The sequence below is a fragment of the Pelmatolapia mariae genome, linkage group LG7 (genome assembly GCF_036321145.2).
Source record: "Pelmatolapia mariae isolate MD_Pm_ZW linkage group LG7, Pm_UMD_F_2, whole genome shotgun sequence".
Lineage (NCBI taxonomy): Eukaryota > Metazoa > Chordata > Actinopteri > Cichliformes > Cichlidae > Pelmatolapia > Pelmatolapia mariae.
Window position 1 is genome coordinate 23,167,902 of NC_086233.1, and position 27,013 is coordinate 23,194,914.

Genomic DNA, 27,013 nt, shown 5'->3' on the forward strand with positions numbered 1-27,013 from the left:
TATTATCTCTATATCGTTGATCTATTTGAAGATTAGGGCATTGAGTGGTTCTGATAAGGACACAGCAGAGCAAAGCATCCGAAAAAATGGCTATAAATAATAAATAATAATGTACAGGGTACTCATGAGTGAATAGTTTGAAGGCTAAAAGTGTGCGTTGGGGGGGTTTACTGCAGTTTTACACACTTGTTGGCAGTTGCTATTGTAGGTGAGTTGAGATTTGGGTAACACAGCGGTGCCAAGATAGAGCTGAGGCAAATGAGCAAAAGATGTGCTAGTTGCAAGCTAGGCCTGTGACTGGTTATGGCTAAGCATGCTGGAAATTGGTGGATGTCGCTCCATGGCTGGTTGATTGATACAACTACTAATTTTCATTAACAAAAAAGTAAAAAAAAGAAAGAAAAAAGAAAAGAAATCTTGACAAATATCTTTGTTTCCTTTTCTTTCAGTTGGTGAGGAGGGCCTGTGGGAGTGTGGGCTTTCCTACGAGTGCAGAACCCTTCTGTTCAAGGCCATACACAACCTGCTGGAAAGGTAAAACCATCAGCGCTTTCTCCAGTCCACCGCGAGAGCTGTAAATAAATGTAAATAAATGGTGTCTAACAACAAGCTTACTGCTGGATAACTCCACTGTGGCACCCATAAGTGTAGCCTGTTGAGGCAAATAATGAGCAGTCCTGTTTAACACAGAGATTTCACCATGCTGGTGTTCACGGAGACCCCGCTTTATAGCGCCTTTGCTTGTTTACGCTGAACCACAGCGAGCTGGTGTAATGCCACCAGAGTTTACACAGAAGGGCTTCACGTCTGACACAGCAGCGTCGCTTCATGCCAGCTCAGCCTTTTACACACATGTAGATTAGATTTTTTTATTACCTTTGCACCCAGCTCAAAGGTGCAACAACAAAGCGATAGGGGTAAAATAATAGTGCAATATGTCCTCAGATTCCCATTTCCTAAATATTTACACAGCGACTTCTAAATGCAAAATAGGGGTGTATTTCTTCCTGTTTTGGGAATTGAATTGTGAAAGTCACCAAACAAACAAACAAACAAATTAAAAAAAAACAACTTTAAGTCAAAGTGACAGAGCGCGTTAGTTTTCCTGCATGAGCTTCACCTTAATGGAATTATAAACTGAGTGCTGAATCACTTGCTCAAGTACCCAAAGCTCTCCTTTCTGAGTCAGAGCCATCTGTTAAATGAAGCAGCACATATTTGCTCTCTATTAAGTGAAGCATCAGTGATCATCATAGGGGGCATGCTGAATTAACCTTCCTATTACCTTGAAGCTAACTCCTTAAATAGCTCACTGTTTCAACACTAAAGGTATCAGTTCCACTTTCTCTTTTATATTCTGCAGATCAAGCTGACCTCTGTCTCAGGCTGCCGATATTATAGCTCTGATTTTAATTATGATTATTGTCATCAAAAACTATTCAGTTTTTTTCTTTTACAAGCAGTTTTTTTTAATTTAAAGCATTAAATAGCATAAAGACAGAAATATAACTTTTGCTAAAGTTAATGTAAAAGTTAAGATGTTACAATAACTCTGTTGTGCCGCTCGTTAAGTTGGCATGAGAATAAGAGCTGTAAGAGAGTGTCACAAGGAAATCGGCCAATCACAGTAAAGACGTTTTGCTGAATAAAGAATCAAAGTGTGACATCAACCACCAGATTTATAGATTTAAATTTATAGCCCGACTCTCAAATGGATGGATGCTATTTTATTGTTATTTATTACCATAAATGATCCCCATACCCTTGATCTACTTGAAGATGAATGTATTGGTTGGCTCCAATAAAGACAACGCAGTGGGCAGAATCAGAAATATGATCATAAATAAAATGCAATAGCGACACTTTGTACAGCGTAATCATAAGTGATTAGTTTCCCAGATGATTAAAAAAAAGGCTAAAAGTGTGTTTGGGGGTTTTTCCTGCTGTTTTTCTCCTGCACACTTTTTGGCAGTCACTGTTGCAGGTAAATTGAGATATGGGTAACACAGCGGTGTCAAGATAGAGTTAAGGGAAATGAGAGAAAAATATCAACTCCCCACATTTAAAGGAAAAAAAGGCAAGGCCTCATTTTACATTTTAGCACGCAGTTGTATGCTAAAATGTTCTTTATATGGCGATGATGTGACGTGACAACACAATTCAGTCAAGAAATAGTTTGCCAAAATGCATTTACAAACAACAACATACACAGAGATGCAATGTTGATACAGTTCATTTTGAGATCAGTAACTACATATATTATGCATAATTTGTGAGGATGTCAGTGTTATAAATATAATTCCCAAAAGCTGTATAGATGTTGATGGTCCTGGTACCCCAGCCAGTTTATGTAGCAAGTTTCATCCAGATTGATTAATAAATCTAGGAAGAGAAAAGAGACATACATACGCTACAGTCATTATAGTAATCTGTTCCTTATGAATATTATTGTAAAACTCAGAAATAGCTTATATGTAATGGAAAGGCACGATCAGATGAGAAAATGTATTAATCAGAATGCACCAAAGATGGTACAGCTGGAGACTGAAAGCTTTGGATAGCTGAGTCTGGGTGAGTGAGGTGGACTTCTTGAAATCACTCTGTAATTCCTTGACCCAGGTCAGAGATTTCAGCGGGGGATTCACTGGCACCTGCACACAGAGACGAGTCAAAAACTTCTAAAAGAGCTGGTTGCACAGCCAAACAGGGAGCGTGATGACTGAACTGAACTTTGATGTGATCATATTTTGTTCAGATGAAAGAAGTGGTTTTGGCAAGCCATGTGCAAAAGTGCAAATCACGTTGGGGAAACAGATTAGCAGAAAATTACTCTTCCTTCCCCTTTGCACTTGCAAACTACATATCAGCATTACTAGTAATAAGTAAAATAGTAGACAGTTCTGAGACGCAAAGAGCCAAAGTAAAATGGCTCAAGACAGGAGGATTAGAAAGCTAATACAAATTTTGCAAGGTCATTTTTTGGCTAATTATAACTTTTTTTTTATAATTGTAACTGTGAAACTATTCGGCTGAAAATGATTAAAATTGCACGCTATCATGCAGAAGCCTTAAAGTTCATTCTGAACATCACTTTTACAAACTCAAAAACCCTTTCAGCTTTACAACAATATTATTTGTTACTTGATGCTTTGATTGAAGCGCACAGTGCTATTCAGATGTTGCAGCTAATCAATCACTTGCTTGCTGATGATGAGAGAAAACTGACGGCTCTCTTACTCTCTCTCCTTGGGTTTTCCTTCCTCTCCTGCTCATCGCTGCAGATGTTTGACGGATAAGGGGTTCGTGAGGATTGGAAAATGGTTCTTCAAGCCGCACGAGCTGGAGGAGAAGTCTTTAGGCAACACGTAAGTCGAACACTTGGCACAAAAGTGCATGCACACATCTCATTTGGTTACTTTTAATAGGATTTCTTCTTCTTTTTTCCTCTTTCATGTATGTTTGACTCTGAGAAATGCATGTGTGCAAAGCGTGACACAGCTTGGCTGTGCGAATAGCTGTGTCACACTTTGTAGTGTCGTCTGTCCTTGATGTTTCAGCAGCTGGCCCGTGGTGTGAGACTATTAAAAACTAGAGCAGTGTTGGAAGGTGAGAGCATAGCTGAGTTCTCACAGCTCCCCCTCGCTCTCTCTCCCAGGGTGAGGGAAGGGTTGTGGATCACGCTGTGTAGCTGTGTAGGCAGTGTGGGAGACAGTCACTGAGACTGAAACAGAGTAAAAAGAGGGGTGGGTGTGATGACAGTAGTTCAACTTGTTGCTGCAGCCATTACACTTCCCTCACACAGCTCGGTCGGCCCACTTCAGCTTTTCCTGCTGGCGAGGAGGCAACATTCTTTACATTTCTAACATAGCAGCGCTCAAACGCTGAGTGGATAAGTAAGTGGCTTTGTCAAACAGCTCCTTTTGGAAATCTGCTTTATATTGCATAGCTGCAGCAAACGCACACATGAGCACACACACGCACAAATCATGCATGCGTTTATATAATATATTTGGACATTGTTAAGTTGTAAATTGCATTGTCATTCAAACGTAGCGCAAAGGAACAAATGCACAGGAAACTCTTCCTGTAGAAAGTTGCTGACACAAGTGCACTCTGCTGTGATGTGCTGAGGCAAACTTGGGTTTAGCTGTTTAGAGCAGGTGGAAGCCTCTCAGCGAGGCATGCCGCGTGACATCTCAAGGAGTGTGTGTCACTTGTACTGCATATATCTGTGAAACACTGTGAGAAAGCTTGACGCGACGGTGACATCTTTGTACCAAAAAGCACTCCTGGTAGAATGTACTGTATGTATCGGTGATAAAGTAATGGAGGAATCAGATATAATTCGGAATGCGAATGTTTTGATTTTTTCGCTGAATGATTTTATGAATATGGAGAGAATGTGAATGCTTGTGACACCGCCATCAGACTCCTGAATGAGACTGCTGAGTATTACTGTGACTGTTGCTATCTGCTGCTCCACTGATTTATACAGATGTGTTTGCACACTTGCACAAAGTTGAGGTACAACTCAGTTTTTCAAGCACAGGTCTTTTGAACTCTTTTCGTTGTTTGCACATGTATGACTTCCACTTTCTTTTCCAAAGTTTCTTATTTATTTTTATTTTCATTAGAATTTTTAGAATTGTTTTCTGTGAAGGGAAAGATCGGCGAAATACAATTTTCACAGTGTAGGTTGCTGTGTATATTTCCACTGTGCATATGAAGATAAAACCTCTAACTTCTATAACAAGCTCGTCCCTCTAATATTTTTAAAAATGCTTATAAATAACATATTAGAATGAGCACTGAAGCTGGTCTGGCAGCTTGTGTTGGCTCAGTAGTAGTTTCTGGCGCAGCTTCTGAGGTGCATGGAGGAGGGGGTAGAGTCTAAAGTAGCAGTAACTTTTATAGGAACTGAGGGACAATGAACTAAAGTGAATTGAAAACAAAAACTATAAATGAAATAGAAATAGAAACGTTAAGCCAGGGATGCCAAACTCATTGTACATCATGTGCACATAAAGCTCTCTTTGATCTCACATGTGCCAGAGCGCTGAAATCCCCCATTTCTGTCAGTGTAAAGAAGTTTATTGACACATTTAATCCCTGAGATGCATTAATATAAGAAAAGAAGTGCAATTTCAATAATGCTGCTCGGTTTTTCTATGTGATAAATAAAATCTGCTGTAATTAATAATAGAAGTCTGTCAGCACAACTGTTTGGGCTGAAATTGTAAGAAATAAATGTGTAAAATTACAGAAAACGTTCTGGTAGCTGATTGGCCAGGCTGTCTTGTAATTATAAAACAGAAAGATTTTGCTAACTGACAGAAAAATGTCTGTTTTCAGAACTTTCAGCTGGAAAAACAAAACAAAAAACCAAAAAGGAAAAAAAACAGCAACAATTTCGTCATTCAATTGTTTCTTTATTGGTTAATCATTTTAATGAAGTATAAATGGCCATGCTTGAGCTCCACGAGCATATAACTTGGCTCCATCGTCCTACCAGATACTTTGATACTGTGTAGCAAACCTTTTGTTGCCTCTGGTTCAAATGTTTGGAAGTAGTACAGGTTTGTTTCAGAGGGGATGTTTGCTTTCCAAGGGCCTGTTTAACTTCTCCCAATGGGGTAATGCATTCAGGGCAGAAGAGTCCAGCTATAAAGGCATGCAGCTTTGGCAATAGATTCTTAACATTTTCTTCTTCCTCTTTTTTTGAGGTCATGTGTTATACTGGTGATGTGTTATGGCTTGCTGTAAACAAGAAACCCCCCAACAAATGTTATTATCCTCCAGTCCAGTCAGAGCCTTTGATGTGTGACTTTGTAATAATTTGAAACATCTGGTAAAAGCTGTTTTTTACAAATGCTATACGTTTGCGTTTGTTCTGGTAAAAGGGCGACTACAAAGTAATGATGTGGTAAATTTAAAAAAAATATGGATTTTTTTCAGGGACAGTTCATGTGAGTGGATTTCAGTATAATCCATATATACTGTGCAAAAGTTTTGATCTTGGAAAATGTGAAAAGACCTGTTGCCGTTGATTTTTAATCCATTTCTCGTGTAATTTGGTAAACGCCAGCCTTTTCTTCCTGTTTCCCTTCCTTAAGAGTGGCTTCTTGACAGACACCCTTTCATTGAGATCATCTCTGATGAGGCTTAAGTGAACAGTAGATGGATCAACTGAAGGGTCAGGTGCATTTCTCAAGTACTGTGTCAGGTCTTTGCTGGATTTTTATTCCTGTTTCCTAAGGACATGACTTTCAGATTCTGTTCATCTGCCGCAGACAGTTTTTCAGTCCAGCTGTTTCCTCTTTTATCCTTCACATTTCCAGTTTCCGCAAATTTTTTAAGAATACACTCCACACCATGCCAAGATTTGCATAATTTTCAGTGAGTTGCTCTTTGGGATTCACCTTGTTAGTACAAAAATACAAATATACTATTCAAATACAAATAATACAAAACATACAATTCAAAATGGGTTATGTGTAGACACTCTTCGACACTACATTCTACCAGTGTTCTGTACCAGGCAAACTTGGCGTTAAAACGTAATTCTGATTATGACTCCGTTCTTGAGTTAGGTGTTTTTTTTGTGCTTAAATGATTCATGAGTCAAAGACTGACGAGCAAACAACACAAACAAAACACATTCCTCTAGAAATGGTCGTGTACAAGAACTCAAGCGATAATGAATCAAATGAGTGTCCAAAGAAGGCATAGAGAGCACTTTAGAAACTTACAGGAAAGTGGCTCCTTGGACGCAGAATATAAATAAATCACGGTTTGCGCAAGACTTTTGCATATTAATGTAAGATGCCCAATTTTAGCAAAACTATAAATTTATCTCTGTAGACCCCATGATGGCACCATAAAACTGCACAATATACAAATGACGTACAAGTATACAACAAATCAACAACCCATGCAAACAGTACATCTTAGTAAGTAGAGCTAGCAGTGATCACATATCTCGTTATTGGAGATTATTTAAATTATATGTGGGCAGTAGGGCGGTGTGAAGACGCTGTTACGTGTGTCCTACTGTAAGTGGACATACACACACATTCGGCGTTTGAACATGTGCCGTGCTTTTTGTGTGTTTGCGTGTGTGTGTGTGTGACTTTTGCACATCATGTAATTCCTCTTGAGGTCGACAGCTCTGTTTGAATATGTTGTCAGCTGGTACGCCCCCCTGCTATGCCAATCCTGACTTGTTCTTTCTGTGAATTATTACAAGTCCTGCGAGGGACGACAGAGACGGAGACGGAGAGAAATGTACTTGAACGCTCACACAAACAAATACAAGTGTTTTATAGATGTCTGTACATTTTGTGCCTGCACTTGCCACAAATCTCCACAGCTCACTTCCAGCACACAGCCTCCCCCCTCCCTCATTCTCCACACACACAGAAACCATCCCTTGTTCCCACAATTGCACTGTTGCCCCACACTTGACAGTGTGAGTCCTAAAAACCCCTGCAGATCTCTGGCCATCAGTGTTTTCGTGCCATGAGGGGGACATTGCTCAGTTAGGCGTACAGTGACCTCCCGCCTCAGCTGTGTTACCACCTCCTTTGTCTCCTCTTCACTTCCACTCTGTGCCTTTTTATCCCCAACAGGGGGCGCTTTGGTGCTAATATCAATGGCATGCTGCCTCTTCGTGCCAACTCCTGCGCCTTGGCGCTGCTGCCTTTGTCAGGCTTATCTGGTGTTTATCTCGTATGTGTCCCTGGGGCACAGCGGGAATCGGCGCATCCAGGAGAACATTCCCAAACCCACTCCTCCCACCCACCCCCACTCCCACCAACACCACCACCACCAACAACAACACAAACGTCAACCCCTCCTTTCTTAACCCAACACTCCTGCTCTCTTTGTGTCTGAATGAGAGGAAAGCACTCTGGGTTGGTAACGCATTGCATCAGACGCTGAGGGGAGAGAGTTACAGGGGAGAGCATGAGAGGAGAAGCGTGAGAGGGAGGAAGAGTGGGGTGGAGGCTCAGTGTGTGTGGTGGGGCTCAGTGAAAGTAGGGGGTCATAAATTAATCATTACTATAGACGGCTGAATGGTTGTATTAGAGTCTGTCTCTCTCATTAGTTCAGTCAATTCTATGCATGTCAAGTGCAGTACACAGTATGCTTGTTAATATTGGTGCTTTAATTTCACTAATGGTTATATACTCATGCATAAATAATGTGGTTATTTTAGTGTAGCATGGCTATAAAACAGACACGAGCTGCATCACCTACCTAAATATATATTTTTTTAAATCTCAGAAATTCTTACCTGACCTGACAGAACAAGCTTTTTAAAACACACTGCAGGTCCTCCCCTCTTCCTCTCCTCTCCTCTCCTCTCCTCTCCTCTCCTCTCCTCTCCTCTCCTAAGGGATAAGTGACATTGAGATATGAGCCATCTCCTAGGCAACAGACATCTGGTGTTAGGCCACACCACAAGGTCACAGAATCTCCAGAAATAAAAACATAACATAAAGAAATGAAAGGAGTCATCTCTTATCCTTCACATTCTGAAAACTCTCCATGTACCTTTGCTACATCTCAGTTTTAGCCTGTGAAATAATTTACCAGTCTTTGTTTATGTTTATGCACAGTTCAGATGCCACGGTTAACTGCATGAGCAGGAGAGGAGCGAGGCTGGAATTGGGTTTTATGGAGTCCTAGCTTAAAAATAAATAAATTCAGTCACATTCATTCACAAACAACACAAACAAGTTAGTAAAACCCCCCAAAAACAAATATAAACAATCTGATGACCTAATTTATTTTCATTGTAAGTATGCAACCACCCCCTCCCTCACTGCAACAGACGCAGTAACACATTCTTTATCCTCATTATTGTGTGGAGAGTAATACTAATGTGAAAGTGGGGGAAAGGATCAGCTTTGAAGTTTTTGCATATATATATTCTTTGTTTTTTGAGCTATTAGAAAAAAAAGGTTAAAAAATGATCATATATGTAAAACTGCATTTGGGAGGAAGTCTGCATCCCAGATGTGGGATCATTTCAGGCGAATTAGCTGCTTAAATTAAATCAGTGTATTTTAATTTGTTTATATCAGTTCTTTAAAGTTTAGCTGCTGGGAGTTTTTCAGTACTTTTTGCCTTCATACTTATTCATCCAATAATTTGCTGTCGATTTTTCTCAGTGCTGCGCGGGCGAGCACAAAAAAGTGAATGAACGGCAAAATTTCAAATCGAATTTTAGTCTAGGCTTTGATTGTTTGTGTTTTTGACCGAGATGAGTGTTGAAGATTTAGCAGCTAGACCACATGACCAGGACTGTGGAAGCGGGAAGTTCAGAGCTGTTGTTCAGATGATAATTACAGCAGTATTCCTGTAGCTTTGGAGTCTATTTACCAGGAAAATACGGGGAAAAAAAGTTCCACAATGCTTGAGTTTATTATTATTATTTTTTTGTATGCAGGAAAAACTCAAAGGTTCATGCAACTGTTTCTGAGCCACTGTATTTCCATACTTATTTTAGAGCCAAATTATTATATTTTACTACACGGTACAGTATTGCACTGGAGAAAAATAATGGCTGGCTTGCAAATGACTCTGAAACAACTGTTTGTAGTGAAAATTGACAACAAAAGCGATTAAAGCTTAATCGCTTAAACTTCAGCAGTCAGTCATGAATTTTGACTACTTTATGTTAATGTTCTTGTCTCTATTTCTTTTCATGAACTAGCTAAAAGTCTATACAATGGCTCATTGGTTGACTAAATGCACTGTGAGCCATAAAATTATTAATTTAACACAAGACAATGATACTGATAGTATCATTTCCAGAATTAAGTGTGGTATTAAGTTGTAAAGTTTGACCGCGGCACCAGTCATCAGAGGGCTTGTTAATCATTTGGATTATTGAGAGGTTTGTATTTTCTCCTTTTGAAACGTTTTCCACGTGCGTGTTCAGCCTCCCTATGGACAAAATGCAGAGAACATGCAATGCGCAATAACCCAGATTTCTTATATTACCAGGTGAGAAACCACAGAGAGCATGTGAGAGAGTTCAAGAAGGAGGAGAGAAAAAAAACATACAGATCAATAGAGAGGATGGTGATACATCAGAGCAACAACCTAAAACCAGACCCCTTCCCTCTGTTTTTAATTTGATCATAGATATGAAGTAAAAGCCTGTAGTGGCTCACATTGAAGTTTTTTTAGCCACTTGGTAATGATTGGATTGAGCGTTTGCAGAGATTCTGTAAAAAAAACCAAAAACAATCATTCAATCTTTGTGCTTTTTTTGTCTACATCACACCTTTTCATTTGAGGATTGTTTGAACACAAAGATTGTGATAGCAACACTAGCTAAGGCCACTCACCAGGGGCCGCTGAATAATACATCAAACTTACCGCATGTGCCCCTATGTTACTTTTAATAGTGGTGTTGTACATGCAGCAGCATACGCCTGAGTCTGTTATGCGTTATGTGTGGTAGGTGGCTTGGTTAGATTTGTTTGCCGTAATTTCAGCAATTCAGCAGTGAAAGGACTTTCGGAGCATGTGTGTACACGCTCCTAACAAGAGCTCACAGGAGTGCAAACATCCTCCACAGTGGCCTGTGTGCACCAGAGGAATGTGTACACTCGTGCAACTGTGTGGGAAAGGTTAGACTGTGAGAAGGAACAGGGTGACTGTTAGTTTAACTCTCAGTTTTGCTGGTAACAGACAAAACAGTATGAGTGCAGATTAAGCAGATTAATCCCTCTAGATTTCAGAGAATCTTAAGAAAAATACTGATATGTGTGTTTTGTGCATGTAACTACAGTTGATTATATCTAAACATAATTATCACATCATAGGCTTTGGGAGTGCATCTAAGAGTGGAAACAGGAGCCTTGTGTGCCTTGCGCATTGTGATTGTAATGCTTAATGTTTTGTATCTCCTTTAATCTAATCTTGCTTTATCTTTGTGTCTCCTGGGTTAGACATGAGAGCAGCCCAACAACCGAGATAAACATTGTTATTTTGTGTGCATGTGATTATATGCACAGATGTGTGTCTGTGTCAAGTCCATGATGCATGTCAGACATTAACCAGCTTCCCTGCTGGCTGGCTGGCTGGTACTGTTGTGATCGGGTAAAAAGACACACGTTGTCACACGAGCCAAAACACAATCCCTTCAAACATGCGTGCAGCATTTAGACCGTATGTTGTCGTTGTTGCATTAGCTATGCTTGCATTTAATGCCACTTTCTGCATGCATAAGGCATTTGCATGTTTGCACATACGTAATACATTCGCTTCAACTACATTTATGCCGTTACCTCTTATTGTGGGCACATAACATGCACATGAAACCGCACAAACAGTGTGCAGTGTGTCTCTTTGTGTTGTCTGACTCTACATTTCCTGATTGATTTCACCATAAAAGTATGCTCAGTAGCCACCCATTAAAACTCTGATCTCATCGATATGTGTGCAGCAATTGCAGAGTGTGGCGCTGAATTATTCACTTCTTCCTCTTTCTCTCACACACTTGTTTTGCTCTCACTCCTCATTTTAACTCCATCTTTCTTTTCCTTGTCTTCCTAATTTCCTCTCCATCCTTCCGTCCCCCACCCCCCCTTTTGTCTCAGTTTTACCCATGCACAGCTTTAATTCACTCTCTCCATCTTCTTCTCCTTCTGTCTTCCCTTTTCTTCCCCCTCACGCTCCCGCTTCTTTCTTCTCATCCCACTCTCAGCCTTCCCTCTCTCACTCTCTCTGTCTCCTCTCTCTATCTCTCCTCCTGTACTGTCAGCCCTTAGGCAAGTCTCAACCATCACTCCTCTTCATTTATTAATACCTGTACTCATACAGCCCAGCACAGAGAGCTGCCTCGCATCTCTGTCTCCCATTCTCTTGCACACACATGCCTGCCGACTGCACAAATGCCCCAGAGGATGCAAGGAGCCCAGTGCGTCCACACACACTCACACTCGCTTACTGTGCAGGAAAATGCCCTTTGTAAAAGGACAGGGAGCATCAATCTCCCAGCTGCGTCAGCCCTACAGCTTGATGCTCTTTCTGTAGTTCTGCTTTTCCCTGACTTGCATATGATCGCATGTTTATTGCCGTTACGAGAGTTCCTTTGTTGCAATTGCTGCGCACTAGTTATTGGCTTCATTGATTGCTTTACCGGTCGGCATGTTTTGCACAAGCAAATATTTCCTCGTCCCCCTGCAACGTTTTCACTTTTTTCGAGTGCACTTACTCGGCTGCCCCATTGTGAACAAGTCGGTATCAGTGCACAGTAAATTGAGCTGAGATATCAGAAGGATCCAGCCCTTAATTATGCTGGATCAATGTCTGAGTTACAGACAGATAAAGAGAGATATTCCTCTACAGTGATTCCCTGCAATTAGATCTCGGCTGTCTATAAGAGTCCTTAAGGGAGTCATATTTTTGTGTATATATAAATAATGATATAAAATAAATTACAAGCATAAGAGGGCAATAAACAGCCTTCAACAGCCTTATTTTATTTGTGCAGGACTGTGTACAGTTAACCAATCAAGAGTCAATCAGCCAATCAGACAGTTGATGGACCATAAAATATTTAAATAAATAAATAAATAAAAACTTACTAATCCAACCAAGTGCTGAAACTATGTGAAAGAGTGAACACATTCAGAATCAAAGCATGTAAGAGTGGAGACACTAAAGATCTGTGATAATTGTAGTTGCATATGTGCATGAGCGGTATTCATGACTTGCAGCTGTTTGCCTGAACTTCCCCATGCAGCTATATATAGCTCTTCATATGGTGGGATGATGCAGTGAGGACAAGGTTGGAGGACAGTGACATTGAAATCATTTTGAGTCATGTCTTGCAGAGATGTGAATTGCAGAGAAGATGAACTGTGTGTGTCTGTCTGTCTGTGTGTGCGTGCGTGAGGGAGACAGTGGGGCAGCGCCTGTAGGTGTGGAGGCGACATGCGCCTGTGCGCCCGTTTGTCGCAGCCCAGTGCATGCATATGCATGTGCTTCAGCTCTGCTCTTCTCCTCTGATTGTACAGACCTGTGTTCAAACCACCTGCTGTTAGGAGGGTATGTGTTTTTTTCTCCACGAGCATCAGGAACGTTTATGAAGCGGAAAAAATTTGGCCTGCTCTGTCTTAGGGTGCATTCAGCGCCATCTGGAGGCCGTCTCCCTAGACTGCGTTTTAAGCTCTGCCCAAATGAGTGACTGTGGAGCTGGCCATTTTATTGAATTTGATGATCCATTACGACTCAAATGGAGGTCAAGCTCCCTCGGGGCAGAAGGGATATTGCATAGGCAGCAGGGTAATCGCAAGAAGATTACAGTACCTGCTGACTTTATTGTCAGTCTGATATCTATAAACCAAGGTAGCAAGGAAGTTTAAAGATTAAAAATATACATCAGTGAAGCTGTCGAGGTACTTGTGATGATGTCCAGCCCGCCCACTGGTACATAGATTGTAATAAGACCCCAGCAATTATCCTCTGTGATTAAAAAAAAAAGAAAAATATGATGAACTATGCCCAGGCTGTGTAATAAAGAGAGCGCTGCATAATGTAAACATGTAGTCACCACAATCACTCATAAGCAAATGAGGATTTATACCTGCAATAAGGAGCATATCTGGTAACTGATGAAGATGATCAATGAAGGTGGAGCTCAGCGAGGCTTTTACCAAGATCCATTCTGAGGCTGCTCTCTAAATTGCTATTTGCAGAAATGCTCTCATTTGTTATTCTGTGGCCTAAAAGGCAGGCAACTTCATGTTTTACTTTTTAAACATTTTTTCTACAAGATCCAATCTTTGGGTTTATTCAGTCTCAAGTAACGTAATGACTTTGTAATTGAATTTAAAATTAATTGTGTTACACTGAAAAATTTACATGTAATTAAAATGGACTGCGTGAACTGTGTTGTTATTTGTTCAGGCTGTGTACCTTTACTCGCTCCCATGTCTCTGTAGTCAGCACACTTCACACACACATACTCACATGCAGTGAGCGCGCCACCACATTTCTACGCTGTTTACGCTCATCCCTGATTCCATCATCTGAATCTTCACTGTCGTCTCTCCTCAGCGAACACCTGTCGTGTTCCTTCTCCTTCTTCCTCCATGGAGAGAGCAACGTGTGCACAAGTGTGGAGATTGCCCAGCACCAGCCTGCGTACCACATCACAGAACACCACATCCGTCTCGCGCAGACCTCCGTCACACCAGTACAGGGTAACACCACAAACCCGATGTTTGTTTGTTTTTTTCTTCTAGTGCTTATGCATGTAAAACAAAGCAATCCTCATGTTCGATATATATCCAACAGAGGTGTGATTATTATTATGTAAAAATGGAAGTCTCTTAATTTCCTTAATGAATATGAGATGACTGTAGCTGTCAAGTCAGCAACAGGTAGCGAGGAAGCGTTTGAATCTTTCACACTTGAACGCTTTTGCTTTCACTTTCAAGAAACCACAGTTAAGTGAAATAAAAGCGATCACTGTTGGTAGCCCATAGAGTTGTTTCTGAATAAACAATTGTGCCCATGCTGTTTATAATAATGAAACATCACTCAGACCAGCAGTGTGGTTCAGTCATGTGTTTTTAGCATTACCGCACAGTTGTAATAACAAAGACACATGACTGCTTATTGCTTGGATGAATGAGCAAAATCTGTTGTGATGCACAAATAATAGTTATTTTTGGTCTTGTGAGTGTGACACTATTTTGTGCATTATACAAATCAGTATGTAATAAGAATAGAATAGATTAGCCCTTTCTTGTTGGTGGTCCAACTGTGCTGGAATAAAATATAAATAGCAGACATCAGGAATAACTAGCAAGTGGGAGAAATATATACAATCAGGAAGGATATTTATACAAAAACAAGAAAAAGGCACACAACAGAAGAGAGAATTGGTCTGAATAGAGTTGCCTGAGTGATGGGGGCTACTCAGACCATGGCTTTGTTAACAGTGTTTGTTAACAGTCCAAATGGCCCATTGGAAGGGTTGGGGGTGTTAGGGTTAGGGTCTGGAGGTGTGGGACCTGATTGACCTGAGGCGCCGATCAGAGGGCAGCAGGTTAAACAGGTGGTGAGTGGGGTTCGTGCTGTCACCTGTGATGGCCCTGGTTTTCCTGAGAGAGGAGGATCTGGCGAGGGCCTCCAGGGGTGACAGAGGGCAGACAGTGATTTTTTTGGGCTGTGTTAATCACTGTATGAGCAACCTTCCTTGTTGTAGCCCCTGTGTACCAAAACACCCAGGCAGTAGGAGTGCACGCTCTCCACTGAGGAGTGGTAGAAGACCAGCAGCAGCTTCTGCTCAGGCTTATTCTTCCTGAGGACACTGAAGAAGTGCAGCTACTGCTGGGCCTTCTTTAGCAGGTCGTTGGTGTTGCGGTCCGGGTCAGATCAGCAGAGATGTGGGTGCCCAGAAACCTGAAGGTGGAGACAGATTCCTGTTCTCCCTTTATAATCAGAGGGGAGTGGACCTGTCTGTGCCTCCTGAAGTAAATTATGAGTTCTTTGTTTTTAAGGACGTTTAGATTTGGGCTAATTGAGGCCGGCTGGTTAGGAAGCTGTAGTCCACAAAGAGCATCATCATGTAGCTCTTCCTGTTCTCCAGATGGCTCAGCGCTCTGTGAAGGGTGATGGTGATGGCATCCTCCATGGACCGATTTGCTCTGTAAGCAAACTGGTGGGGGTTGAGGACAGAGGGTAGACAGTCTCTGATGTGCTGAGACATTATCCGCTCTAAGCACTTCATGACTACAGATGTAAAGGCTATAGGTCTGTAGTCATTGAGGCTGTCTATACCAGTTCTCTGGGGATAAGAATGATAGTGGAGGCCTTCAGACAGGTGGGAACAGTGGCACCAGTCAGGGAGAGGTTAAATAGCCTAGTGAGGATCCCGTTGGTTACAAAGTATTTTACATACTGTACTTTCAGGTTGCTTTGTTAAAAGTACTATCTTATATTTTAGGTGCTGCTTCTGGTGTGTTATGTGTATAAAAACTTGATTTGCTAGTGTAAAAAGTCAAATTCTACCAGTGGTAGAAGCATAAATAGCACAAACCAAGAGTAAGTATTTCAGCATTGCAGTTATCACTAAAGGTTTGCTGTGCAAAGAAAATAAAAATCAATGCAGAAAAAAATAATAAAATGGTTCAGAGCTACTGATGTGTGAACTTTGTTTATTTCTCTACATTATTAATTTATCTATGCAGTGATCCTGAGTCCGTACGGTCTGAGCGGCACTCTTACAGGTCAGGCCTATAAGATGAGTGATCCAGCAGTGCGGAAGCTGATGGAGGAGTGGAGCTACTTCTACCCCATGGTACTTCAGCAGAAAGAGGGAGGTGGAGAGAAGGAAAAAGAGGAAACGAGCCAGGCCTACGATCGCAACAGTCACGTGGCGGTGGAGGTGGTTGTAGGTATGGAAAAGCAATGGTGGTGAAAAAGATATTGGATTTAAACTGGTATGCAAGTCAGTTCAGTACAGTTCACCAAATCACAACAGCACTAACCTCAAGGTGCTTTTTATTGTAAGGCTAAGATTTTTTTATTGTAAGGCTAAGATGCTACAATAATATAGAGAAAACCCCCCAAATTAGATGACCCCCTGTGAGCAAGCACTTGGCAACAGTGGGAAGGAAAAACTCCCTTTTAACAGGAAGTAACCTCCAGCAGAACCAGGCTCAAGGAGGGGCAGCCATCTGCTCTGATTGTCTGGGGGGTAAGGGGAGGGAGACAGGCCTGCTGAAGGTGTGGAAGAGAGCCAAAAAATAATAATAACTAATGATTAAATGCAGAGTGGTATATAAACAGATAGACAGTCAAAGAGGTGAGTGAAGAAGAAACACTGAGTGCATTATGGGAACCCCCAGCACCCTGGGCCTATTGCAGCATAACTAAGGGAGGATTTAGGGTCACCTAATCAATGCAAAAAAAAGAAAGAAAAAAACTTTTGCTGTGCAGTCAGTCTGCAATGAAACTCATATCCTGCATACAATATTACCAAGAAGCAGTACTTAGTAAAGAGGACTGCAGTTCTTTCAGAATGAGAAGGAACTAGAGCAAACACCAAGAGATCAACATCACATTAATTACCCTCTGTCCTCATGTAGACTCCCAGGCAGTTTGAGCTGAGGTATTAGTGGATGAGGTGCTTATACTGCAATGATCCTTACAGTCAGTTATCAAAGAGCAGAAGTCAGGAAGTGACTGGAAGGCAGGGGAGGAGAGAGCAGGACTGACAGAAAGGAAGAATAGTGAAGTGAAGTTGAGGTAAAAAACCCCGGGGAGTTACTCTAACAGCTTTGTCTAATCAGTCTGATTCCACAGCTTTGGTTTGACCTGATTACAATTAAAACTGCTTTGCATCTAAAGAGGAAAGCCAGAAATAATACTGAAGGAGTGAGTACAAAAGGATTTTAGATTTGATTATGTTTTCATGACCGGTGAGTACGAAAGTGGGTAATTACATTAACAGAAAAGAACCAGACATTATACAGCGTCTTTATTTATGTAAGGCTAATTATTAGCAATATCTAGAAATGGTGCCCATTTAAAAAATTAACCCAGCATTTAAATGTATCCTATAACAGCAGATCCTCTTTTCTTGTATTCTCAGGTGGAGTAAGAATGACCTACCCAGCTGCTTTCGTGCTAATTGCCCAAGGAGACCTACCAGTGGAGCAGCCTCCACCTGTTCCCACAGCTCAGGGCCTCAACAAAGAGCTGAACCACTGCAGCGTGCCACTGACGCCACCAACATCACCAGAGCAGCCATGCTCCGGTAACAGGGACACAGACATGCCGCAGCGTTGTACACACATGCTGAAATGTTAAAACTACACAGTTTTACATTGACAGTGTTTCACTCTTTTTTTTTTCTTTTTTTTTTCAGCGGACAGCGGCTTCGTAACCTCAGCCTCGAGTGTGCCCACACCAGACAGCAGCATGAGTATCACCAGCATCAGCCCAAAGCATTCTGGGAAGAAGCTGACTTGTCAGGTGGTCCATCAGGCCTGGAGGGAGTGCTATCTCAACCAGCCTCAGCATGTGTAAGTAAATCTGGAGTTTACTCCCTGACTTTGGCTGGATTATAATTGAAGTGCAGTGATGCAGCTGAGCTGGCGCCCTCATGGATCTGTTCGTTCCCCGCAGACCGAATCAGTCAACTGAAGTAACGCCTCGAAAGGAAGTGCCAAATAGAGTTACCACGTGGGATTTCAACGATCTGGGAGCGAGAGCACCCTGCAGCTGCTCTAGGTACTCCAGAATTGCACCCAAGCTGTTCCAAATGTGTTAGATTCAGGTGTTCTTGTTTTCATGCTGATGCGTTTAAAAACAGACTTTTCAGGTATATAATTTAGTTGGAAGTCTTTTCATAGAATTTTAAGTAGATTGCTATTTATTTTTGTTTCAGGTTAAAGCAGCAGAAGTCAAATCTGACCACTGCGTCCACTGCCAACTCCCAAACTAGTGCCAACCCCACTCAGTCTTCTGGCCCATCATTGTACACTCCCTCCCTGCCCAAACACAAGACCAGTGACAAGACAGAAAAGGGTGACAAACAGTCCAAGAGGCCAGCTGTTATTCCTTTCCACCATCGTCTGTCTGTCACACAGGAGAGTCCTCTGGAACAGGACTCTCCAGGAGGGCCCCAGCTCGGTGGCCTCGTGGCGCTGGATCCACCCATAGAGTCCCTGGCCACTCTGCCAACCTGCAAGTATTCCAAGCCCCACTCCAATGGCAGAAAAGCCCCTGAGTCCCTTCTCCATTCACCAGTATCTCCACTTCCACCCACTCTTAGCCCGCATCCCCGGGTACAAGACCCAGAGGCTATGGATGGGCCTGTGGATATGCCCGTCTGTCAAGATGGTGCTTCAGGATTGGGGGTGATTACTAGCGAGACAGCTGTGTATGCAGCTCTGCTGAGGCAGAGGGAGAGTGGGGCTGGCTGGTGGAGAGGCTTCAGGACTCCCAGGACTGATAAGACTGACTTTAGACCCTCTGAACTCCCCATTGATAAACTAGAGGAAGTGACAACAGACACAACCATCGAGGGAGCTTCGCTTAAAAGGTGGGAGAGTTGCACCAGTGTTGGGGAAATAATATTTGGAAGTATACTGAATATAATACTGGGAATTTAGTGCATTTGTATGGTACATGAGAACGCAGAAGAATAAACTTGTTTTTTTGTCTCCTTTAGACTATACGCACAGGCGCACAAGAGATTTAAAATCTCAGAGGAGCGAGTGAGGCAACACATCCAAACTTTGGGCCTGTTCCAGCAGCCAGGTGTGGAGGCACTTCGGGATAATGGGGATGATCCCTATGACTTTAAGGAAGGAGACATTGAGTACACTTTCTCCACTTCCAAGAGATTAAAGGGTCAAGGGCGAGAACCCAGCAAGAAGGCCAAGGTAGGACAACACACAGTTTGAAAATACAAATACAAACAAAAAAACTGGATTCAGGGAAAATGTAACGTGGTTAAAATCAATATTTATCTATTAATTATGGATTGCATAATTAATCCTTGTATGCAAGGAGGTCTTATAGTAGCTTTGTTGTTTAATTTAGTTTTACAGTTGCCATCGGTCGTACTGTAACAGGTAATTGTTTAGAGTAAAAAATAAAATAAATAAAGCTATCAATCTTATCTGTCCAGTCACCCAAACAGCAGACATAGTTATCAACCAGGTCTGGGCTTTCAAAGGTACAGCCCAGCGGTCAAAACCAGGCCATCCATTCCACTTTGCAAAATGTGACTACTGCAAAGACGTAAAGTATAAATGTAGATTTTCCTCTGGTTTTCAAGCTTAAAAACTGATCACATCATGAAAGTCCAAACTGAGGGTCCAGAGATCTGAATCATCGTCATTTTTACAGCCTTCGTATCAATAGACTTCACTGCTGACCTGCCATGCTACACCAAAATAAGTAATAGACACACCATAAAAAACAAACAAACAGAAAATTGGGTGTCTTTTCACTAAGAATGAATTAATAGAGAATTCGCTATTTTATTCAGTATGGGTCTACGGTGAAAAAAGGGCATTTAAATCTTTTATAATTATGACTAGACACGAAGTCCATTTTCTGTAAGTTTACAGATGTATATCTTAGACTGTAACTCTCTGACCCTGCTGATTTGCTACAATAACATGTCTGTATAATTTATTAAGGCTGGTCAAATGTAGAAACACTAATGTGTACCAGTTTTAGAAAACTAGTTCACGAAATCCAAACTTTTCCAGAATGAACTTCTGAAACACTTCTTAACACTAAAAAAAGGTTTATAGGTTATAGTCTTTATAGGTAATTAGAAGTCTAGTCTACTTAAGTTCAAATTTAAATATATGCAGCTCATGTAGTAAAATGAATTTAACAACCGTGAGCCAGAGGGTGAACATAAAAGAGCATTTTGCAGCTAAAGACTTGGATAAGCCCCTAGTAGGGTGGACAAGTCAAAAAAAGCTAAATGGAGAGTGAACAGTAAACTTTAACCCATCATTTTGTCTGAGACATACCAAAGTAGGTTCTATTTAATTCAATCCAATACAGTTTTATTCATATAGCACCAAATCACAGCAACAGTTGCCTCAAGGTACTTTAAATTATAAGACAAAGACTCTACAATAATACAGAGAAAACCCCATCAATCACATGACAAGCACTTGGTGACAGTGGGAAGAATAAACTCCCTTTTAACAGGAAGAAACTGACAATTAATATTGAAAATGCTAAAATGCTAATGCTTTGTGCTCTTTGCTACAGAATGTGGCATTTTATCAGGCTAAGGCATTTCGTAGCACAAAGCGTACATTATAATAATGAAGAGAGGCTCTCGACATATTTTATTGAATCTGTGCTGAACATAACCTGCCAATGTTCTCATTTTGTTTGAATCCCTCCACTAGGGAGAAGAAATCACCAGCAATGGAGCGTTAACTGATGGAAAAGATGCTATGTCCATTTTTAACTCTGCTCCAAAATCAGGTGGGGGTCCTAATCACAGACATAAACATAATTTACATGTTCTACAGTACAGCAATTCATGTCACACATGAGTATTTTTGTTCAGTCTAACGATGTTTTGTGTTGTTTTAGACGAATCAGGCCAGGACGACGGAGCTGCTAAAACCAATCCCTCTCTGACCAGAGAAATAGATCTAGTGGTCAACATCTCTGATCTAGACAACATACTTGATGAAGACGATGAAGACCCGGGGGTAAAATATAATGTTCTATCTATATTCTTGTAACAATGTTAACAGTGGTAAGACACTATGTAAAACAAACAAGCAAAAGAACAAAACTCCAAACATCATATTAGAAAATAAACCGTTTTTTAGTTAACGATTTAAGAATTTTAAAGAATAAAGTTTTTTAGTCACATAATTTACCCTGTAATACTTTTTAGACTGTTTACCCAAACCAGCACTCAACTAAGGTACCAGTGTCAACAGAAGATCGTCCTATTGGAAAAGAAGGAAGAGTTGCAGTACCTTATCCATCAAGTGAGTCACTCTGATGAGTATCTAGTTTCTCAAAAGCTCCCTCAGGTATTAGTTTGGTGTTAAATATTCTTAATTCCACTCACCATCTATTTACCTCCCCCTGCTCTCTGTGTCTCTTTGTCCATCTCTTTTTCTTTTCAGCAGTAGCAGATCTCCAGCGGATGTTTCCCACCCCGCCTTCTCTAGAGCAGCACCCAGCCTTCTCACCCATCATGACCTATCGGGACACCCCGAGTCAAGAGCCCCCTGCGCCCACTGGACCAGCTGACCACCTTCCTACAGCGGCCTCCACCCAGCTGACTGAACACAGGATGGAGGTGGAGGATAACATTGGTAGTCCCAGGCAGGAGGATATCAAGGTGAGGAAAAGCGGTAGTTAAGATTGTTAGATCTGACACTCTGAATTGATCCCTAGTATGAAAACATGTCATTAGCTTTTTGCAGCAGGCGTCAATTTAGAAAAGTGCACAGATGGATGGAAATAAGATAAATTGTCCATTTTACTTGTTATTATTTAAATGTCTGACTTGGCTGACTTGGTGCTAGCTCATATCACACTGGAAGTGTTTCACTAATACCTTTTAATGTTAGAGAGCTGTACTGACTGCAGGTTCGACGAGCTGGGAATGCTAATCATATGCATTATGAATGCATTTGCTCCGTACTGAGTACATCTTCTTGACAACACAAGCAAGTTACTCCAAGCAAATCATATTGTTAGAGCAGCTTCGATATGAGAAGGAAGACTGAAATACATAAATATTAGATTTTAGTGAATATGACTTCCTGATGAGTTGACATACATAGTGATCTAAAGCAGATAACTGTTGTCATAATCCTGCTTTTTATGACATGTTATTGAATGTTTAAACGTGTGAATAATTCAAGGAGAACATCTGCTTTTAACAATTTCTTAGAATCCTAATGCAGTCCCTAATGCAAACAGAAGAGCACTGAGGAATATCTTGCTAACATGTCAGTTACGCAGCTAAAGCTGAGAAAATGTCACTGTTCTGTTTGCTCTAAAAACATATTAATATGAACATGGGTAGTTTCCCCAAGCCATCCTGTTGCTTTAAATGGTCAAAAGAGTACCACAGACAGGGGATGTTTGGTAAAAACTGCAGTTCTCTGCTCTTTCAAGAAATTATTTATGTTTTTCAAGAAAATTAGCATATAGATTTATGACTGTAGACTCTTGCCTCCTGTGACCCTGAACTGGATAAGCAGAACTGAACTGGATGGATGCATTAATTTTGTGGAATCACTGGTTTATTCATTTCAGTGATTTTCAGGAGGTATTTATAATTTGAAAATCTGTGATTAGTAGATAAGCAACAATTTTGAAACTCAAGGTAGGGACTGCTAACGATGCTGGGGACACACATTCAATAATGTTGCCACTGAGTTGTTTTTTCCAAAAATCTGGAAAAATACTGTCTTAGTTGATTTATTTGCAAGCCTGATTTCTAAATAGCCCTTTTAATTGCACCTACAGTAGAAAGAAGCTTTTCCTCAACTTCTGCTCTTTAACCACTTATTCAGCCTAATGAAACATGTCTTTATACTTGTAAATAACAAACATTTATTCCTCTCTTTGTCCAGCCGCTGATAGGCTCCTCCATGTTTGCTCCACTAGCCTGCCTACCCAGCCAGAATCTTCCACCACTCAAGATTCCTGAACAGTGTTATTACCGTCCTTCCTGGTCCTTGTTGCCCAAGATGGAACATTTCCCCACGGTCATGCATCCCCAGAATTCTGCCTTCAACAAGGATGGATACATGTGAGTAATCAGTTATCACATTAGAGAGTGAAATGACTTTCATCTTGTGCTTGTCTTGTAATTATAAATCAGTGTGTTTAAAATAGTTTAAAGCTTCTGAAATTAACTAACGCTGTCAACAGAATGCAAAGACACAACTGTTTTGACTTTATGTGTAGAACATCTGTTTATTGTGTTGGAGAGAATTAGGGCCTAGCTTTACTTTCATGTAGTTTTAGCTTGTTCCTGTCACTGTAACCTTTAATTACCCAGGTTGGTCATTAATAACACATTCTTATTTGCAATGATGGCCAGGGGAAAAAAAAAAGCCTGGGGAAAATGGGTAGTTTAAAGAAAAGCACACGTCCAAAACATCTCAACGCTGGTGAAACGCTGCCCCCTGGCGGCAAGGATTTTAATCTGCCAAGGATAATTAATGAGTTCATTTTAAAGTTTTTTTTAAAGCATGCAGTTCCTGAAAGGATGGCTTGTGGGCACTTTTTAGCCTCACTGGAAAGAGTGTAGTGCTCTAAGCATGATATCACTTAGTTTTGAGGATTTCCTTTTGTGTTTGGAACAAACTGCACGACCTTTAAGAGATGCTTCCAGACAGTTACACTAATCTTGTTTGTCTTACTATTTGTTTTTGTTTTTTCGATTCTTTTTCCAGAAATATTCCCAGTGTTCCCCTCGCTGACCAGGACTATGTGCCGATGAGTGGAGCTACTGCCTCTACCAGTACCACTACTGGCATCCTCCCATCTCCTGCCACCCCACGCTTCTCTGTGCCCACCCCAAGAACTCCACGTACACCACGGGGTATTAACACTGCAAGCTCTGGACAGGGTTCGGTAAAGCAGGATGGTACTGAGCTTAGCTCACCAGTTTCCACCCCTTCTACAAGCCTGCCTCTCAGCTCTGTAGAGCCCCTAGCTCGGCCGGGCCCGTCTCTGCCTGAGGCCCACAGCCTGTACACAATCCTCCTCCTCTCAGACTCTGTCCTCAGTGTCTTCAAGGATCGCAACTTTGACAGCTGCTGTATTTGTGCCTGCAACCAGAATGTCAAAGGAGCAGACGTGGGGGTTTATATCCCAGATTCCACTGGTGAAGATCAATATCGCTGCATGTGTGGCTTCAGCGCCATCGTGAACAGGCGACTGGCCCTCGGAACAGGCCTCTTCCTGGAGGACGAGCTCGACATTTTTGGTCGAACCTCCGAAGTAGGGCGAGCAGCTGAGAGGAGGTTAGCACTTTCCAGACGGGACCCGACTATGGGAGACTCCAAGGCCAAGCGACCGCAGGATGCAGCGCCTGCCTCTCCTGCGGTCATGGTCCTTTTACAGGAACAGTGCTCCCACCCAATTTCTTCTCTGGCTTCACTTCATCTCCCCCTGAGCTGCTCCTGCCACGGCCGCAAAGGGGCACTCCTCCAGAGCTGGATGTCTGAAAAACAGTGGGCAGATGGGAGTGATGCCTGTACGGCCTGCTACAATGCTTTGGAGCAGGGACTTCAGTATGTGGATAACCCCACAGGAGGGAAAGTAGATCTATCTGTTGTCAGAAGTACCGCTCTCCACTCCTGGCCTCACACTAATGGTAAGAATTGTGGTCTGGCTTCTAAAGAGTGGACTAATATGATAAATAATTATGATAAAATCCCTTAAATTAAGATATTTATTATGCATGCTGGGCTGCTTTTATATGTAAACTATGATGTATTTTGTATTTCTTTATGTATTTCTTTCTTTCTTTGGTGTTCACAATCTTGTTAACGCCTGTGCATCTGTACACTTTCTGTGTGTGTATGTGTGTATATGTGCGTGTGTCTCGAAAGTGGTGGATATGAGCATGTTGTCGTCACAGGATATGGTGCGCATGCTGCTGTCTTTGCAGCCTTTCCTGCAGGATGCCATCCAGAAAAAGAGAACCGGACGGACCTGGGAAAACATCCAGCATGTTCAGGGTCCGCTCACCTGGCAGCAGTTTCATAAGATGGCCGGGAGAGGTTCTTATGGTGAGTCAGTGCATTCTTTGTGGTTACGTGAACAGCTAGCGCTTTGTGTTGAATTTTACCTGTATATTTTGTGCCATAATATATATCTTAAGGATGTCACAATGTTTTCCTTTCTTAGGTTCAGAGGAGTCTCCGGAGCCCCTGCCCATTCCTACAGTGCTGCTGGGTTATGACCGGGAGAGGGACTTCTTGGCACTGTCCCCGCTGGCGTTGCCTTTCTGGGAGAAGTTGCTGCTGGAACCTTACGGTGGGCAACGAGATGTTGCTTATATGGTGGTTTGTCCCAACAGCCCCTCGCTTTTGTCTGCTGCCCGATCCTTCTTTCTGGAGCTGAGTGCTGTTTATGAGGTAGGAGATTGAACTCCCAGTAAGAGCCACGGTCCGATTTCAACTCATTTGTACATACTTTGAGACTTTCATGTCCTTTTCCCAACTCCTATTCCAGACATGCCGTCTTGGGAAGCACCGTCCACTGGCCAAGGTGTCCAGAGATGGCATCGTGCGCGTGGGAGAAGATGTGGAGAAAGAAAAGCTAGAGGAGCTGGATGTGGACCAGTGGTTGACTGGACCCTGGGTTGGACAGCAGCACACTGACAACCTCAACAAACTCAAACTTTATGCTTATGCTTGCAAGCAGCAGCTTGGTGAGAATCCCTGAACAGAGTAAACTAACTGGATTGCATTAGCTCTGTTTTTGAATCTGTATATTTCTTTATCTTCAGTGAGTGAAGATGAGCATGTATTCTTTTTATCGCTTTCAGGCCCCCAGCTCTCTGCCCTGCCATTGGACAGCAGTCTTCTGTTACCTCCCAAAGCCCAGCCGCCTGTGAACAACACATCCTCAGCTCAGCCTTCTTCTTCCACTCAAGAAGGAGAACAAACTACAGGTGGTGCCAGTTCAGTAAATGCTTCAGCCCCAACTGGAGCAACTTCAGGCCAGACAGAAGAGACCCAAGCAGGAGCCAGTGACTCCAAAGGACCTCCTGGTTCCACCCCACCAGCCAACACACCAGCAGAAAACCCTGAACTGTAAGATTAAGAATAATTTTAACATCTCAGCTGTTGTTCCAGCTTATTTACACTGAAGCTTGTTTCCTCTGCTCTTTTTTCAGCTCTTCCGAGCAGTCTAGAATAGGCATCCCCACTGTGGCTGACTCAGTGGACAGCCATGCCAACCCACCAGCTATCGTTATTTACATAGTGGACGCTTTCCTGAGCTCAAGCGGAGCGAGAAACGATGGAGGGGAGGAGGAAGAAGGTGACGAGGTAGAGTCAAGTAGCATTTGGCTGCTAGGGCTTCTCCGCTGCTACACAGAGATGCTGCAGACACTGCCTGAAACAACAAGACCCGCACTGGTGCTACAGGTAAGAAAATAATTGCGAGGCATAAAGCAGAATTCACTTTTGATCGCCATCCTCAACATTTCTTTGCATCATTTGTATTTTAGGTGGTGCCGTGCCAGTATCTCCTCCAGCCAGCTAGCGGAGAGAGCCATTTGTACCTGCAACACCTGCGCTCCCTGGCCTTCTCTTGTTACTCTCAATGCAGGCGTCTACTACCCCAGCAAACACATATAAAGTCCCTGACTGGTTTTGGCCCAGTTTCCACTGTCAGTTCGGTACTTAAGAGTCCAGAGGTAAGCACAACAGTTCAATGATATGTGTGGTTTCAGTAACTGTAGTATATATCATAACTTCCCTTTTTAATA

General features: G+C 42.0%; 1 protein-coding gene across 3 annotated transcripts in view; it reads left to right on the plus strand.

Moving 5' to 3' along the window:
• The window catches only part of LOC134630804 (mediator of RNA polymerase II transcription subunit 13-like), an 83,640-nt gene that overhangs the window by 50,726 nt on the left and 5,901 nt on the right, over positions 1–27,013 (plus strand). The window contains exons 3-23 of one of the 3 annotated variants that reach the window (XM_063478493.1): positions 450–534; positions 3,282–3,365; positions 14,083–14,228; positions 16,224–16,430; positions 17,630–17,794; positions 17,906–18,062; positions 18,166–18,270; positions 18,428–19,084; positions 19,214–19,427; positions 20,928–21,006; positions 21,118–21,239; positions 21,431–21,527; positions 21,669–21,886; positions 23,133–23,311; positions 23,961–24,886; positions 25,125–25,304; positions 25,423–25,652; positions 25,750–25,948; positions 26,066–26,333; positions 26,417–26,669; positions 26,753–26,941. In XM_063478493.1, coding sequence (XP_063334563.1) covers positions 450–534; positions 3,282–3,365; positions 14,083–14,228; positions 16,224–16,430; positions 17,630–17,794; positions 17,906–18,062; positions 18,166–18,270; positions 18,428–19,084; positions 19,214–19,427; positions 20,928–21,006; positions 21,118–21,239; positions 21,431–21,527; positions 21,669–21,886; positions 23,133–23,311; positions 23,961–24,886; positions 25,125–25,304; positions 25,423–25,652; positions 25,750–25,948; positions 26,066–26,333; positions 26,417–26,669; positions 26,753–26,941 — 4,760 coding nt within the window. The remainder of the gene's footprint in view (positions 1–449; positions 535–3,281; positions 3,366–14,082; positions 14,229–16,223; positions 16,431–17,629; positions 17,795–17,905; positions 18,063–18,165; positions 18,271–18,427; positions 19,085–19,213; positions 19,428–20,927; positions 21,007–21,117; positions 21,240–21,430; positions 21,528–21,668; positions 21,887–23,132; positions 23,312–23,960; positions 24,887–25,124; positions 25,305–25,422; positions 25,653–25,749; positions 25,949–26,065; positions 26,334–26,416; positions 26,670–26,752; positions 26,942–27,013) is intronic. The other 2 variants (XM_063478494.1, XM_063478495.1) reach the window with 2 other exon arrangements.